Source organism: Hyalella azteca, unplaced genomic scaffold (assembly GCF_000764305.2).
Source record: "Hyalella azteca isolate HAZT.00-mixed unplaced genomic scaffold, Hazt_2.0.2 contig5438, whole genome shotgun sequence".
Classification (NCBI taxonomy): Eukaryota; Metazoa; Arthropoda; class Malacostraca; order Amphipoda; family Hyalellidae; genus Hyalella; species Hyalella azteca.
The window spans coordinates 373,018-390,624 of record NW_025935628.1 but is presented as its reverse complement, the minus strand read 5'-3'; the positions used below and the strand labels follow the sequence as shown (position 1 = coordinate 390,624).

At 41.5% G+C, this 17,607-nt stretch overlaps 1 protein-coding gene across 1 annotated transcript in view; it reads right to left on the bottom strand.

Moving 5' to 3' along the window:
- Window positions 1-5,900: 5,900 nt before the first annotated feature.
- Window positions 5,901-17,607, bottom strand: part of LOC108682533 — a 115,007-nt gene continuing 103,300 nt past the window's right edge. The window contains exons 2-6 of the mRNA XM_047880483.1: window positions 15,015-15,156; window positions 11,931-12,099; window positions 10,841-10,987; window positions 10,145-10,501; window positions 5,901-9,136 (exon numbers count right to left, since the gene is read on the bottom strand). Of these exons, the coding sequence (XP_047736439.1) occupies window positions 8,559-9,136; window positions 10,145-10,501; window positions 10,841-10,987; window positions 11,931-12,099; window positions 15,015-15,156 (1,393 nt within the window). The 3' untranslated portion in view covers window positions 5,901-8,558. The remainder of the gene's footprint in view (window positions 9,137-10,144; window positions 10,502-10,840; window positions 10,988-11,930; window positions 12,100-15,014; window positions 15,157-17,607) is intronic.

Sequence of the window (17,607 nt, the reverse complement as noted above, 5' to 3'; positions counted from 1 at the left end):
GAACCTCTTGCCTCAGCGGTCAGAACAGAACTCTACAGGCTCAACCCTTCAATTTGTGCAAGGGAGCGCAGCCGTGGGTAACAAAATTGACTCGTAAACAGGCCCTGGCTGGGCCTAACGCCAACCATGAACCATCAGTATGCAATATCTACACATAGCCTCAGACCAATGAGCTGTGGGTAACTCCGGCTAACAGTAAATCCGCTTTGCACGACACAGCCACTGCTCCACAGTCCACAGCGCAACAGGCCCTACCGCAACAGGCGACGCATGTAAGGTTAGGTTACGACTTACGTTAGGTCCGTTAGGACTACTTAGGAGTAGCTGTTGTGGTAGCCACTGGTAGGGCCTGTTGCACCCTGGCCAGTTGTGCTCCAACCTGTTCAGACTGAACGTCACTGTTGTGGTGAGCGCTTCGTGTCAAAAGGCTAAGCCGTGAAGATGCCCGGCTGCGTTACGCTCGGGAAGGTATATGAATCGCACTGTGGACTTGGGCTATGCTGACCTCTGGTTATCTTCTCTTCTTTCTTTGGGTATTATTGCAGATTAACTACATCCAAAAAAAAGGGTGTTTTTTTTTAATTATATGTTTTTTGGGGTGTAGATTACGAATCTGAAATCCATTTTTGGCGGTCGGCATCGGAAAACCGATTAAAAAAATCGGTTTTCCGATGCCGACCGCCAAAAATGGATTTCAGATTCGTAATCTACACCCCAAAAAACATATAATTAAAAAAAAAAAACACCCTTTTTTTTGGATGTAGTTAATCTGCAATAATACCTTTCTTTGCAGGGTGTCCACTTGGAGTGGACTTAAAGCCGCAGGTCTGCCAGATGGATGACCGTTGGGCCTGAGAGTTTATAGCTTGGGGTTTTCAGCTTCTTTGTATATGAAGTTAATTGCTGCCATTTAGTGAGGTTGACTGATGTAAGCTCAGTGCAGGATTGGGTAGAAGTTTACAGGGAACATATATTAGTAAATGAAATGAGTTACTGCTAATGTAATTTAGATAAGTAAGGGCTGCTAATATAACAGCCTTTATTAAACAAAAAAAAAATAATAATAATAATAACAATAATAATAGAAATATATACATAATTATAATATTATTGAAAAAAATACCTAGATGATCTACTTGCTAAATTAAAACATATATCAGCAGTAGCCGTGCATTAACAATTCTATCATGCTTCCATATATACTGCTCTGCAAGGCGCCTCTGGTTATCGCCCTCGTGCAAAACGTAATCAGACGGTCAGTTACTTTAATTTCCTTTTTTCGTCAAAGTCCGGATGTACCTTATATATAACTGAAAATGGTGAAAGTCCTCAAAAATATTAGTTTTGAAAATTATAGTTTGAATTGAAGTGATGTATTGGCAGGCGGCGGATTTTGTAAGTTAATGTTTAATAAAGAATAATAGTAACCGGCCACCACCCTGGACTTTCAACCGTTCAACGAAGCCGCCAAAATATAAAAAAGTTTATAGAACGTGGTGTCAATCAAGAGTTTTTCACACCTAAAATATCAATTGTAATTGCGCAGTCAGAACGATCACAATGAAGTAAAAAGAGTATAACCAGTATATTTACATATCAAAGTTTTGAAGAATTTATAGTCATTACAATCATATCTGCCTCTGCAGCTGCTTCTGCTACAGGACCTTACATTTCAGCAGGTCTTTATCGGCCCTTAATCCCAAATTTCCTTTAATTAACTTTACTTCATCGACATGAGCAACCTCGAGTGCCTCTGCCCTGTTTGGTGTATTGGTTGCAGTTGCTTTGGACTGCCTGACACAGGACACTTTACTTTTCAGGTTCGAGGTGCAGTTGCCAATCCGTCGCCAATATTGTAAACTTCCTTAGCAATTTTGAAGGGTCACACTAGCATCTGACTCGTCGACCTTCTTATCGTCTGCAAAAAATTGACAGGAATTTGAACTTAACGAGGCACGCACTTGTAATGCAGGACAAAACATGCCAACGAAAACGTTTATAGAGAGATGCCTGTTCGTTAGAACGCCTGCTGATGTTGACTGATCAATCCCGAGCCTAGTTATTCCTTTTGATGTCATACAAGGAAAGCTTTCTTCGTTGCAGTGTGAAACATTAGGACTGGATGACCATCGCTTGCATGGTAGATATCAATGTTTCAGCCTTTTCAGGATAGTTGGAGTCGCCAGGTAGCGGTAACTTATGCGGTTGTCTTCTCTGACAGCGCTCAACCCAAGCTTCAAGTTCCTGTTGTCTGCGCTACGAAGGCTCCTATAACTGAACACGATAGTCAAAATCTCTTTTCGTCTCGGCCGACAGTCAACAGCGCACATTCACCTAAGAAGCTTTGCTAATATCCGTACGGCAGACCCAGCTTGCTTGTGAGGAACAGACAAAGTTTTACTTTTGTGTACCAGATTTAGGGAAGCATCATAAACCTGAAGCGAGACCTCACTCTCCTCAACCTTGAACATGGACTGCAGATGTGTAACTTCGATTATCAAAACAAATATATATATTTCGCAGCTCTAGAAGTGCCACCAACTCCGATCGTTTATTCAACGAACTAGCTTCATTTGCCAAGAAGCACTCAAAGGAGTGTGCTGCCCTAAGCTTTTCAAACATGATGTTTGGCATGAGACGAGGCTGTTGTCCCCATAGTGACTTATCAGCCGCCACTAGGACAAAATATCTTCTCATACAAAGCGCGCTTCTTGTCCAAATCTGCTTAATTCATTAGGATTAACAGTTTCTTCTCAATTCATTAGGATTACCAATTTACAATTTCGGTACGATCGAAGTTCAAATGAAGAATACGTCGCAAAAAATACAGTTGCAAGTTGATCTTGACAGGCTGGTTGACTGGGCTGATAAGTGGCAGCTGCGTTTTAACGCTGACAAAAATCAATCGTCAGCTATGGAAAGATCGGGTTCCAAAGGCCGGATCCCTTGTGAATCAAGTCACGAAAAGTTCAAGAATCGGCAACAGGCCATGGGCCTATTTCTTCAGCGCCGACACTTCTATTCTATTCTAAATGTAAGAATATGAATCAAGGAAACTGATAGTCTCAATAGCTTACCTGAACTTTTATTATATACAAAATGAGTTACAAAATATACGGTGTTTTGGCGAGTAACAGACACACCATCAAAGCTGTTGCTGATTGACCAACACACCAGCGTGACGCATGACGGTGACACTGAGAGGTTGGACTGAGGACAGAGCTCAGCTTACTTAGATCGTGTGCACCTTAATTTCAAGTCTATCCATATTAATGTAAATACTTTACAAAATCAAATTAGATCAAGGCAAGAACATTACGATATTATGACCCTCAGGCCTTAAATCAAGAATCTTTATAAAGGACTGGAGACAGAGACAATAGCACGTAATCGCCCCTTCCTCCTGCCACTCCTCCGGTGCCACTCGTCATCACCACGCTGCGCTACGATATACTCTATGATAAATATAGGATCTATCACATTACAGGGAACATAGGGCGACTTTCACGCAGCTACGGCTCGACTAAGAGATCGGCTAGAATTATAATATCATTATAATATAATCATAATTATGATCGAGAACACAAACTCCGTATTAGACACACGATTTCTTCACTCACTCACACTCGCCAAATATTCTAGTTTGCTACTCGATGCAGGGAGATAACTAATTTTAGGCACATTAATGCTATTCAAAGCCAAATGCGATTGTGTACACGTAATTCAGAGTGAAAGATCACGTTAGGATAGTCAAGTGGGCACAAAATGCATTCATCGAACAAGGAACACGACCGCGTCGCGGGACAATTATTTCTGAGTATGTGGTAGAACAGTACTTGTAAAGAGCCTCTCACTACACGAGATTTAATATATTTCATTAAATTAAACGTACAGGTTTCAAGTGGGATAACCTTTGATTGGGTAGAGAGACATCTTACAGTAGGATACAGCCACGGACGCAACACAAGTGTTCAACAGTATTCCAATTCCTAAACTACTGCTACGTGAACATTCCAGTCAGAATAACTGGTCTGGAATTGAACTGGTGCTGCTGCCTACTGAACCTTAACCTCTCCATTCACCGCTACCGTTAAAAAAATTTATGAGGTGCATACTCATAACGGGAAACATTAAACTTTTAAGTAATTGAATTAGTCAAGAATTTGAGCTCAATTTAAGTGAACTGAGCGCTGTTCAAAACATGCTTCATTTTGTTTCTTACAGCATTTTTAGAGGTCGTTATTAAGAATTTTCGTTTATTTTTTTATGGCATACAAAATACTAGAAAATAATCAGTTGTATAAATACGAGTCTCAACAAAATATGTAAATAATGGAGTGAATACACGTAGTTCGATATCCAATTAATTCGAGAAGCTTGTATGGTCAAAAAGCGTCAATATAAGTAATTTAGTCTTTACATATTGAAGAACAGAACCTAAGAGTTGTTGTCATGACGAGCTATCAATTACATAAATGAATCGAACAAATTATTTGAAATAAGTGAATAACAAGGTTCGGAAATCCTGATGCCCCAAGCCCCGTCCAAGCGGTGCTTGGTGATCAACCGATCTCTCAGTCTAACAAGGAGGACGTTAATAATTTAACAAATATTACTAACAGCAGTGAAGCTGCAGAATGCATTCAATAAAATGAATCTTTTAATTAACTCAACAACAGCAGCAACGCAGAAAGAAGTGCGAGGAGTCAGTGAACGTAGAAACCGTTTAAACAGTTCACTATGAAATAAAATATTCGTAGAATATTAAATTATAAATTTCTCGAGAATATTAAACAATGAACGTTTAATTTACCTAACAAAAAACTCGTGGGGGTGTGGCGTCGTCATGAACGTAAAATCCCGCAGCTCGAGCCTAGCGAATTAAATGAGATACGCCCGTGCCAGGTATAGAAATCGTTCAGTGTTAATGAATGTCAGTGTAAGACAAAATTCACAATTAATTTTGAAATTTTTACATGGGTACAGTGCTTCTATGGAGGATAAATGAGAGCCCTACTGTTGCGCTCCGCCTGAGCCTAGCTGAGTACAGGATTTACAATAAATTCATTTACCCTCTCCCGGAATTCTTCAATAAAACTAATCCATAACTGAAATATCAAGGATATCTTCAATGATCACTAAAGTTTCCACGAATCGTAAGAAATTACAGGACTTCGGCCGGTAGAAACTTGCGCAAAATTTTGTGTGGCAACGAGCGTACATCATACGGCCTGTCACTTGTATAGAAAGTTGTGTTGTCCATAGAGGGTAAACCTGCATCACTTTTCCAGCACCAGCCACTGGACCGCAAGCCAAAACGAGTCAAAAATATAAAGAGAAAAACAAAATCCACGCTTACAAGAACACGTACTGTTACGAACGACCGATAGTCGATACCTTTTTTCGTATATTTTCCATGGTATCCAGATTAACGAGCAGGCTGCACACGTAACGAACTCCTACTATAACATACTACGTACCTACCGAGAGTCTAGTCTATTTAATCGTAAGATGCAGTAGAAAAGACGTATACTTCGATAGGCGTGAGTGAACAGTGGAATAGGAAGGATGTTTGCTACGAATAATGAAGCTCTGTACTATAAAACACGCGGGCGTTATTAGTAACACCATAACACATTGGTCGAAGCTTTCGAATCAGTGGAAAAGAGGTTAATTCTCAAAAAAATATATAAATAATCAATTGGAAATCATTAATATCCACCAGTAAGAACAATAAGCAGCGCCTCAGAGGATTAGTAGCGGTCAGATAGGTTTTTAAAGTTAAGCCCCAGCGCTGCTTCTACCCTGGCTCATGAACCAAGTGGAGGAAGAGTATTCAGAATTTAACTATTTTTTCCTGGATAAATTAATTCGAAGTCACTTTCAAAAATGATGTGAAGATACTGAGTAATAATTGCATTTTTGTCAAGGGGGAAAAAAAGAAAAAAAAAACGAGAGAGAACAAGAGGAGAAATAAGGAAAATGTAGGGAAAAAGAACAGCGAGAAGGCGGAAGGCTTCACTCAACAGCTGACGTTCACATGTTCGTGGCTCCGTGCATCAAAGTCGTCCGTGCTACTGGGCAGCTGAGGGCAAAGTCAAACCTACCCTCTGTGGGGCTGTCAACGGGGATGGTGAATAATAGAGCAAGATAAGTAAAATGACATACGTTTGTGAAAAGGGTTATGGAGAGCATCGGGATAGCATAAAATAGGGAGGGGCTGCGAAATGGAGGACGAACCCCAAAGTGGAGGAGGAACCCTAAACTGGAGGAGGAACCCCAAACTGGAGGAGGAACCCCAAACTGGAGGAGGAACCCCAAACTGGAGGAGGAACCCCTAAATGGGAATAATGGGCTGCGAAATCAAGAACGAGGTTCGCGAGAACAACGTCTTAGCATCTGTTTCTGCAGATTCAGTTGCACGACTTTTTCCTGATTAATGAAAGATTTAGAACGCAGGAAAATGAGACATTTTAGGTATAGGAAGAATGGATGGATCGCAATAGTAGGTATTCACGCCAATATATGAATTGAATCTTTCATTTATATGGACCATATATTTCAGGCAAGTGAAATCAAAGAAGGGATATCAGCCGAGTTTCAAGCATGCAAAAATATCTTCCAAAAAATATAATACCTACAAATATTTCAATCAAGAAATATTTTATTGAAAAAATCAATCCATATTAGAAGTGTACAAAGAGGCTGCGGTCTCAGCAGTGGAGAGCCAGGCTCAGGCGCGAGGCTAGGGAGCTGTAGACGACCATCAAAACGCAGCAAATAAAACAAGCTAAAAATATACCTACATTCGTAGCGCAAATGACGGTCAAAACGAACAAAAAACGATCTTTTCCCACTTAAAAACAAAGGGCAATCATTCTTTCGTGAAGAGAACACAAGTTTTACGTATGATGTTACATTTGTCTACCTCCCCATCCACCCCCGATTGCTATGCTATGGGAACCTCCCGCCTAAAATTCCACCGATTCGATTAATTACGGAAATGTAGTGAAGAAGAAGTGACAAAATAATTTACCAGTTTATCAGCATTCTACTAACCGCGTATTTATTTTCTACCACATTTTGTTCTAGGAGACGATGCGTAAATTCGATCAGGTAACACCTTCATGAAAATAGTGAACGTTTTAAACTTTTTCCCCACTGGATTATCTACGAACAGGTTCTAATAAATACGGTGTTTTCTTCTCATTACTCTTATGTACAAAAATCTTAGCGAGTATCACGTTTTATTTACATATACCAAGACTTCCTAGCGCCATATCCTATTTTCTCACGACTTCTATCCTATTTCTTTGCACAAATCTCAGGACATCACCGACGCTATAGCGTGCACATAACGTATCGTCACATCCAACATTCACTGGCGTGAGCAACGTGGATTTAACCAAACAGCATGACACAAATAAGGAATATTAGAAATTCTACTCAATCATTTAATTTGCAATCATGCCAACACTTTTGGGCTGTCACACAAGGAAACTTTCATCCATACAATTACACACGCGATGCCCAACAACACCGCAGCACAACATACTCGTGTTTCGCAGCTCAGATAATTACAGGAGTTTTCATATCCCTATATTTTATAAATATAATATATATCCACACCATATGCGAGTTATAAGCAGCAGTAATGGTAAGCTCAAGCATTCATAAGCAGTCCTAGAAAAGTACAAAAAATAACAATGGCGTGGCAATGCATCAACAGCGACAACAACCAAACGCCTGCAGAAACGAAACCTCCATTATCCGTAGTTCTCACATTTCCTTTTATCATTGTTTACAATTTTATCTCCATGGAAACACAAACAGCGTAAAACACTTCTGATAAAAATGGGTCCGAGTATTTTTCCGCTCCACCTGAGCCTTAAATTGAGGGCCGACCAAACCCAGAGGGCTTGCGGTGCCCTCATGAGAGGTCTCGACGTACATGAAACAAAATTGCGGACACGGAATGGAGACGAAATTGGAAGTCGGAGCTGCGCCGTCCTCAGCAGTTTGAGGTAAACGGATCATTTAAGTCAACAACGTTGTAATGTATATGGCGTCTTGCTCAGAAATATACGGTACTTCTCACGCGCACTTACATCGAACTTTCATTCCTTCATGGCATCAATAAGTTAATATTACAGGTGAGCTAACGTGTAGGCCACGCAACCTACGTTGATATATATGTACAAAAATACGAGCTTGTGAAGTGCTGTACATATGTACACTTCTCACACACATGACTGCTGAGGCACACTTAGATGTGCCACACAACACACACCAACACACTCCTGATCCTGTCCACACATCCACACAGAACATCAAAACATCGCGTCGCCAGTTGGGGGATGGGGAAAAGCAGCAGCAAATAAACATTGAAACAAAGCAGGCGTCCACGGGAGCCTCGCAACTAAACAAACACGAACAGATTAATCCGCCCTCCCCACGGTTCCAAATAAATTAATATTAGCTTAAAACAAAAATAATCACACCAAATGTTTCAACTAAGACGAAAATAACAATATTTCATAAAATATTTAAGCAACATTTTAGTGAGACACCGGACTGAGAGCGGCGACATCACCCGAGCTGCTGAGCGGGCCCGCCACGACGCTGGCTCTCGTCGCCCGGCAGCAGCGGTAGGTGTTCGTTTCCGTCCTGACGTGGCGTCGGCGATGAGGAGGTCCTACGTGCTCCCCCAGCGACGTCCCTCGCCACTGCCGCTCCTCAGGGGCGGCCATATTGGCGTGCAAGCAGTCAGATGTCGTCAGCTGGCGCTTCTCGACGAGAGTTTTGAGGGTAGACGACGCGAGGCGGCGAGACAAAAGCGCGGGGGCGGCTTGCTCCTGCAACTGCATGTGCGCGACGTCAGCAGACGCGCTGGTGACCGTCTTGAGGCGCACCGGTGACGCCTCGCCTTCGTCAGTATTAGTGCGTCGGTCTTGCCATGGGAGGTCGCTAGTGACCCAGCAGGGACCACGTCTGGTGGGGCCAAGACACACGAGCACCGCAGCCATGACCATTACGACCCACCACAGGGCAGGAGGGCGGGAGGAGGAAGGTCCCGAGTTCAGGGCTTCGTTCTTAACTATTTCGTTCTGGCGAATGTCGGGGTACTTCATAGGGTCTGAAACAAAAAAATCAGTTAACAACAAAAGTGAAAGAATTCGTAGTAATTCTTAGGATGAAATCTTTGTTTTACATCAGTAGATAAATCTGAGACCAGATGCATCACTAGGTTTTAAGGATTGAAATGCTAAGACCCTGGTTTTAAGGACAAGGTGGAGGATAATTTATGATCAAATTTGAGAAGTTATTGAATGGTTGTATGATGATTAATTAAAATTATATTCAGGCTACACTACTTTGAATTTGTTGGCTTTTTTTTATGAAAAATAATTATTAAAGTTTTATAAATGAACAATTACACACACAATTATTTCGAGGGCTTAAGAATATTTTAGGGAAAGCCGCCACTGATGGGGACGGATAAATCGGAGCAATAAACTTCAAACAATTGTCTTACTCCCAAAAAACTGCTTTCTTACTCCCAAAAAACTGCCCTAAACTGCCCTCCCAAAACTCCACTGCCCTCTAACTGAGGGCAGTGGAGATGCACTTACGCAATAAGTAACTGAGTGAATGCACTGCAATGCAGTTAAGTCCCATTAATAATTGCAATCGGTTCACTCGTAGTGGTTTTACAGAGTCAGGCTAGAAATAATCACAATGCAACACACAAGGCTAAAAATTCAAGACTAGCTAAGGAATAATATAGAATTTATCATAATTTTAAACGTGGTAATAATGGTTATGTCGACGATCAAGCATAGTAGTCATGAGGGCGCACGATGGTGAGGGTTTGCATAGCCCATTGTTTGTTATATACAAGGTAAGATAATAGCTCAACTATATGTTATTGAATATAAATGTGTAATTCAGGCTGCGAATAGTGAGCTCGAGTGCCTCGAATATGAAGGATTAAATAAATTTAGGTATGTTGAATTACGGGCAGCCGTTGGCAAAGGGTACGTATGTTGAACCCGTTGAACCGTATGCCCATATTCAACATAAATAAAGTATGTTGACTTATGGGCAGCCGTTGGTAACGGGCACGGCAGCGGTAAAGACTGACCGTATTTAGCGGTGGTTGTCTTGACGTAGTACGGATAGTCTTTGTGCACGGCCGCATAGTCAGAGTACTCGTAGGACGAGCCGCTGCCGCCGTAGGGAGACCTGGCGTTATCGTAGGGAGAATTGACGTAGGGGGAGTTGTCGTCACCGTAGGGGGAACCACCCGTCATGCCCCCGCGTTCCCCGCTGTTGTGGTAAGGACGTCGTCGTCGTGGGGAGGTGGGGGAAGACGTCGTGGAGGGAGGGATGAGTGTCGTGGTTGGGGTTACACGACCTGACTTAGAGGGGGAGGGGGAGGTCGTGGTGGGGGCTTTGTGGGTGTCGTTGCTGCCGGCTATGAGGCCGCGGTTGTTCTGGCCTGTAGGGTGCGAACATGGAGAATATTAACATTAGACTCGCTAATATCTTAAATTATATGTAATTTGTACATTATTAATATTTCTGTGCATTTTTATAACAACAAAAACATTACATATATTTTATTAACAATTGCTTAAACTTTACCCATTACATAAATGCAGACCAAAACCTGACTATTGCATGGGTACAGACCACTGCATGGGTACAGACCATTGCACGGGTACAGACCACTGCATGGGTACAGACCACCGCGCGGGGACAGACCACTGCACGGGTACAGACCACTGCACGGGTACAGACCACTGCATAGATACAGACCATAATTAAAAGCACTCACCATTGGAGGGGAGCTGTACGCCGCCCTGGTCTCCCAGGGGCTTGGTCTGCGTGTTGGGGTCGCAGCAGACCTTGAAGACCACCTTCATGTGGTGGCTGCTGCAGCGGCCGCCGATACGGCGCTCTAAATCGTCAGAACTGCTCGTCGCTGCAATGAAAACCGCAATAACGCAATGTAGAACGTTCAAAAACGATAGAACGTAATAAAAAACATTCACAAATGCATAAAATCAATAAAAAACATTCACAAATGCATAAAACCAATAAAAAACGTTCACAAATGCAAGAACGCAATAAAAAACGTTCCCAAATGCAAGAAGGCAATAAAAAACGTTCACATATGCAATAAAAAACGTTCACAAATGCAAGAACCCAATAAAAAACGTTCACAAATGCAAGAACGCAATAAAAAACGTTCACAAATGCAAGAACCCAATAAAAAAACGTTCACATATGCAATAAAAAACGTTCACAAATGCAAGAACGCAATGAAAAACGTACACAATCACATGAACGCAATAAAAACATTCATAAATGCAAAACTAATTTAATATCTCAAAAGTTGAAAACATTGATCGGCACAAGTGACATGACAATGCAAACATTACGTGGAAACACCAAGTTATCAGTTTACTGACGATAGACACGTTAATTTGACACACGATTCAACACATTATATAGATAGAGCCAAATTTGTAGCATGATTTAATACTTTACGTAATAAATGACAATTTGATACATGGTTCAAAACATTATATTCATGGCAGTTTGATAGAACATTTAAGTCATATTATTCATGGTAATTTAATAATATATGATATATAATAGTATAGAGACTCCAAATAACTCACATATGAATTTAAAAGCAATGAAAACGCCAAGAAAATTCACCATATCGATATTGGAAACGAATGATGGACATTTTCAATATAGATATGGTGAATTTTCTTGGCGTTTTCTTTGCTTTCAAATTCCTTGTGAACTTGCGATATAAGCAGATTAATAATATGATGATTCAATAATATGATGATTAATAATATGATGATTAATAATATGATGATTCATAATATGATGATTCACCAAGTACTCACAGATGAAGTAATAGTCAACGCCAGGCCTGAACTCGAGACCGTTGGGCTGGGGTGAGAAGGGTCTGAAGGTGATGGTGACGTACATGAGATCGTAGGGCTTGTTGCAGACGGTGATGACGCGCGGGTGTAGGGTGGTGATGCGACATGTGTCATACTCCTCCTTGCTCACCTGCCTCACAAAAACACGTGTGCTGTTATATATTATATACCTATACTGTCACGTTTTATATTATATATTATGTACAAACTTGTGTTTCATTACAAACATAGAAGGAAAAAATGAAGCGAGTCTCCTGGTTCGTACGTCGAATGTCAAGCCATTTGAATCGCTATACAGCATTCGTGTCGCACCCTGCAATGTAAATGAGCTACTTTATAAAAAAAACTGAACGAATAGTTTCTGGTGATATCAAACCAGCTATGTAGTTATTATAAAGGAAATCAGGGGCCATACTTTCAAAACTCGCTAAGTGAACGTAAGTACCTGCGCTCTTTTTCTTGTCTATGATTCATGGATTTTGTTTGAAAGGCCGACAATGATTGGCTGATGAACTTACGATCTCTTAATTTTTTTTGAAAGTATAGGCCCAGGTCCAACAAATCGTAGTTCTGAGCAGTATCATAAGGATTGTATTGAGGAGCGTCGAGTTAAGTGCAGTTTCAGCTGAGTGAGATTAGTGTGCCATTGACATTAATAATGAGGAATTACTATTGATGCAAACTAATTAGTATCAAGAAATATCAGTAGTGAGTAATTCAGAGCGTCATTTGTACAGTTATTATCATCTGCACACTGAGCGTTAGGAGGAATTAAAGCGAAGGCTATCTCAGGTAAGTTATTCAATGTTACACTTTTTCCTTGCTCGTTTAATAAGGCTAACGTTCTAGCCTCTTTGAAAAATATCGGCGAATTATCGGCATCCACACTACAGTCTGTCGTGTCGAAAACATTGAATTAAAGATTTTTAATTCGTTTTCAGTTTTCGTTCCTTAAACTCCAAACAATCGAGAACGACCCTGGCGACAATTGAATCAGAATGGCTGACGCTCGCGACGCAGTAGACCATAAAAACTTTCAAAGGAAAGTCCAGCAGGAAACGAAAAGAATCAATCGACACTGAAGAACGAAAAGGAAATTAAAGGAGAAAAAAATCAAGCAAAAACACACCTCAAAAAATTATATAGTGAGTATAGAAGTAATTAGCAATTGATTTTTAAAGTTGAATATCAATAATTATCGCGGTTGGAGATAGAAAAATAAATACAAATTTAAATAAGAAAAAAGCTAATAAAAACATTTTTTAAAAGACTTTTCACCAAAAAAAAGTACCAACACCCTACCCTGATTCCATAAATGCTCAGGTCGATGGAAAAAAACACACGAGAGGCAGCTGACAAGAAATTTTAATGAAATTACTCAGCGCTGCCCAGACTGTAATGTATAGTATAGTATCTTCGGCATTAAAGAATAGGCCTGGATAGGCTTGTCGCCGATTCTTGTAGGTACTTTTCTTGACTAGACTGGGCTTTTGATCAGATCTTTTCAACGGACGGTAGATTTAAAATCGCTTCTAGATATGTGGCACAAGGAAGGACCTAAGATTGTGGCGGGAGTGAGCGAGTCGTGAACCCGATGACCTTGCCCCTCCCTGCTCTACATGGCTCTATCTCGCCAGGTTCGTGATGCCCATCTTGCCTGCCGCGAGAAAAGTGCTACATATTTTCAGGTAAAAATTTAAGAGTAGTCAGCTTCTGTAAATTCAATGGATATGTGGCTAAAGAATTTGAGGATATCCTTTGTGAGGGGTTACGTATTGAAAGTGTTGAACTTCGTCCGAAAATCATCTGATGTGTACCCACCCTCATCTGAGGGCTTTTCAACACGGCACATCTTGGCGCGCTTCAACACGGCTCATCTTGGCGTGGTTCAACACGGCGCATCTTGGCGCGGTTCAACACGGCGCATCTTGGCGCGGTTCAACACGGCAGATCTTGGCGCGGTGCAACACGGCACATCTTGGAGCGGTTCAACAGTGCATCTTGGCGCGGTTCAACACGGCACATCTTGGCGCGGTTCAACACGGCACATCTTGGCGCGGTTCAACACGGCGCATCTTGGCGCGGTTCAACACGGCGCATCTTGGCGCGGTTCAACACGGCACATCTTGGCGCGGTTCTACACGGCACATCTTGGCGCGGTTCAACACGGCACATCTTGGCGCGGTTCAACACGGCGCATCTTGGCAAAGTTCAACATGTCACGTTTGTCACATTTCAATATATGGCGCATCTAGGCGTGGTTCAACACGGCACATCTTGGCGCGGTTCAACACGGCACATCTTGGCGCGGTTCAACACGGCACATCTAGGCGCAGTTCAACACGACACATCTTGGCGCGGTTCAACACGGCGCATCTTGGCAAAGTTCAACATGTCACGTTTGTCACATTTCAATATATGGCGCATCTAGGCGTGGTTCAACACGGCACATCTTGGCGCGGTTCAACACGACGCATCTTGGCAAGGTTCAACATGCCACGTTTGCCACATTTCAACATATGGCGCATCTTGGCGTGGTTCAACACGACGCATCTGGGCGTGGTTCAACACAGTGCATCAGGGCATGGCTCAGAAAGCTAGACGTGGGAGAGGATCAAATCTCAGCAGCAGCAGCTGCGTAATGATCGTGGCCCTGCAACGCTGTGATCGCAGTCAGAAACAAGGGTGGGTGGCAGCGCGCGGTGAAGAGTCAAGGCTGACACTCATACAAAGGCCCTTCCCAATTCCCTTCCCAAAGGCCCTTCCCAATTCCCTTCCCAAAGGCCCTTCCCAATTCCCGATCTCTCGCACCCTCCCACTGCCTGCATCCTCTCGCAACTTTCCCCTCCGCCATGCCCTTACTTCCCTCTCATTTTAACTAAAAATTTCCTCTCATTTAAACTAAAAATTTTTAGTTAACTTGCGATTTAAGCAAATAAGTGACATCAATTCCTCTCATTTTATTTTACCTAACAGGTTCGTCACTATTCTTATCGCAAGGTTTCAACTGAGTTAAATAATTCTACAATTAGTGACCGTACTCACGTTGTAAATAATGTATTTTTCGGTGTCTCGGTCGTCAGTGCTCTTGTCGTACGTCGGGCAGATGATGTTCACTTGGTCGTAGTCGAAAGGGAAGTTGTTCTTGTTGACATCGATGATGTGATCCGTATTGTCGATGCGGAATCTGAAAAATATGAGCGTAAATTAGAAGAAAAATTTGATGACAATTCAAAAAAACGAGCAGAGTAAGAATATTTTCCTATGAAACAGATGAACCAATAAGTGAAATAAATTACGGCTAACCAGAAAAAAGTCCTCACAATTAGAATTAACAACGAAAATAACTACATAACTTAAATAATGTCGGATTCTTTTTGCGAAGAGGACGCATTGGAATATGAATTAAGAATCCACGTACAAATTCGCCTTAACGCCTTTTTTAGCAGAGTTCGGAACTTATAAATGCAGCCAAGGCTACGGTATTCAAATAGCGTTCTGGGCAGCCTGACCCATAATGGTGCGTAACTTATGAATGTAATGAGAGGCACGAGCCCGTGCACAAAATCCACATGCATAAAGAAAGAACAATTCCGTAAACTTCATATTAAAATACACAGGCCAAGGCTAGCAGCGATCGAGAGATTGCCCCGGCGGCCAGTGATCGGAAAATGCAACCCTAAACCGTCGACAACTCGAGTCTGTGTCGAGTCAAAGGCGAGGGTCGCCTTCCCTCCTTTCCCCTCTCTCCTTCCTCTCGAGGGTACACGAGATATCAATTAAAATGGAGAAATCGTGACCTTGTATTACAGTGGCATAATGGTAATCGTGCGTAATTACGCATGCGTGACCCCCATGGGTATACTTCTTGCCATGAATACACGTACGTTTCTTGTGCGGCTTCCAAATTGTAGAGAAAGTGCGTCGCGATAGAGGATTAGTTCTACGCACAACGCAGATACAATCTTGTTAGAACTTCTTACTTCATTATTACGATCATATTCCGTGGATACAAGCAAATTCATGGCTTATATAGTGATGAAAAATGACAAATGAGACAGGACCTTACGAATGAAAAATGCTCAGAGGAGACGTTCGAAGCAATTTTTCACGTTACATTTCTTGTTGAAATTTGTAGTAAAAGTTAAAATAAATTACCTTATTTTGCAATGTTTCATTGACAGATAAACGAGTACATTGAGAAATGTCTGCTCCATGCCAAATATTTCATTAACTTTAATAATAATTATGACATATTAGGTAAAAAGTAAATAATGGTCTGAGTTAATGAATTTGAAAAAAAAAACGTTTATAAAATTTGTTACTTAATCAAGACGGAAAATAGAGAACATGTGACACTTCAATGAGACAGGGTCATCGATCTTATCAAATTATAGATCGGCTTTGGATTTGAGGGCTCACTATTACACGCTAATAAAACATATGTACATATAGTTTAGCTACTAGCTGAAATCAATCACATCAATTTGCTTACATCCACAATCTATTGTTACCATTACTAAATAGAAATAAATTATTAAATACTTAAAATACATTGACCTTTTGTAGATTGAATCCCGGAATAAAATTAATGTCCGACCACAAGCGCTACACTCAATGATGCAAGAGCACTCAAGGGACGACAGATTGGCTTCATCACAGGAGGTGTGGTGACATTATATGGCCCTACATCTACACGCGCATTATGCATCACCCTTGATTACTTCTAGGATGACGCATCTTCTCATGCACGAGCATCACACGACACTGCAAACACAGCAGTGTATGTATACACGATGCATGTCACCGTATACATGATACACAGCAGTGTATACATCATACATGACACTATATACAGGGCGCTGTATACACGATGCTCGGCGCTGTATACATGATGCATGACACTGTATTGTGGTAAAATCCGTATCAACAACACACGCAAATTTTTCGGCAAAAAGCTTGCAATAATTAAAAATTTGAATCGAGTTAAATCGGATGGTCTCGCCATTAATCGACTCGCGTTACGAATTAAATGTAGTCAAATTGAATAGACCTAATATAGACATTTATAGCCAATTTTTGACTGCGATTGTTACATTTCAATGGACGAAATTGCATAGTAGCTCCAAAATAAAGAACCGTTTTCTATCAACTTGCCCTCAAGAATGAGTTCACAATGTCTAAAAAGAAGTTACAGAGAAATACATTGTAGAGTATTATGCATTAAATTCACGAGACGGGAGTGGCTCAGCATAGAAAATAAATGTCACTCGGTCTCTGCAGGGAATATTTTCGTGAAAAGCTGCAAATATTTAGCAAGAAGATCCGCAAGGATCCAGCGAAATACTTTACTGATCGCACTCTCGAACATAGCGCTCTTATCCCCCGAAAAGGTTACAAGAAAACCTTTTTCAGCAGCGCTCAGACATAATGAGAAAAGGTCACCAGTTTTTCGAGGCAAAAGATTTAGGATCACAGCTGCGAGTGAAATGAACGCTCGGCTCCAGCACCTGACCTTTCTTGCATCAGCGCTCAGGATAAATTCGAGCAGGTCGACGCGAGATTTTTACACGCACTCACAGTGAGGGTAGAAACGGGGGGGAGAAGGGGGGGGGAGACCTGACTGTGAGGGTAGAGA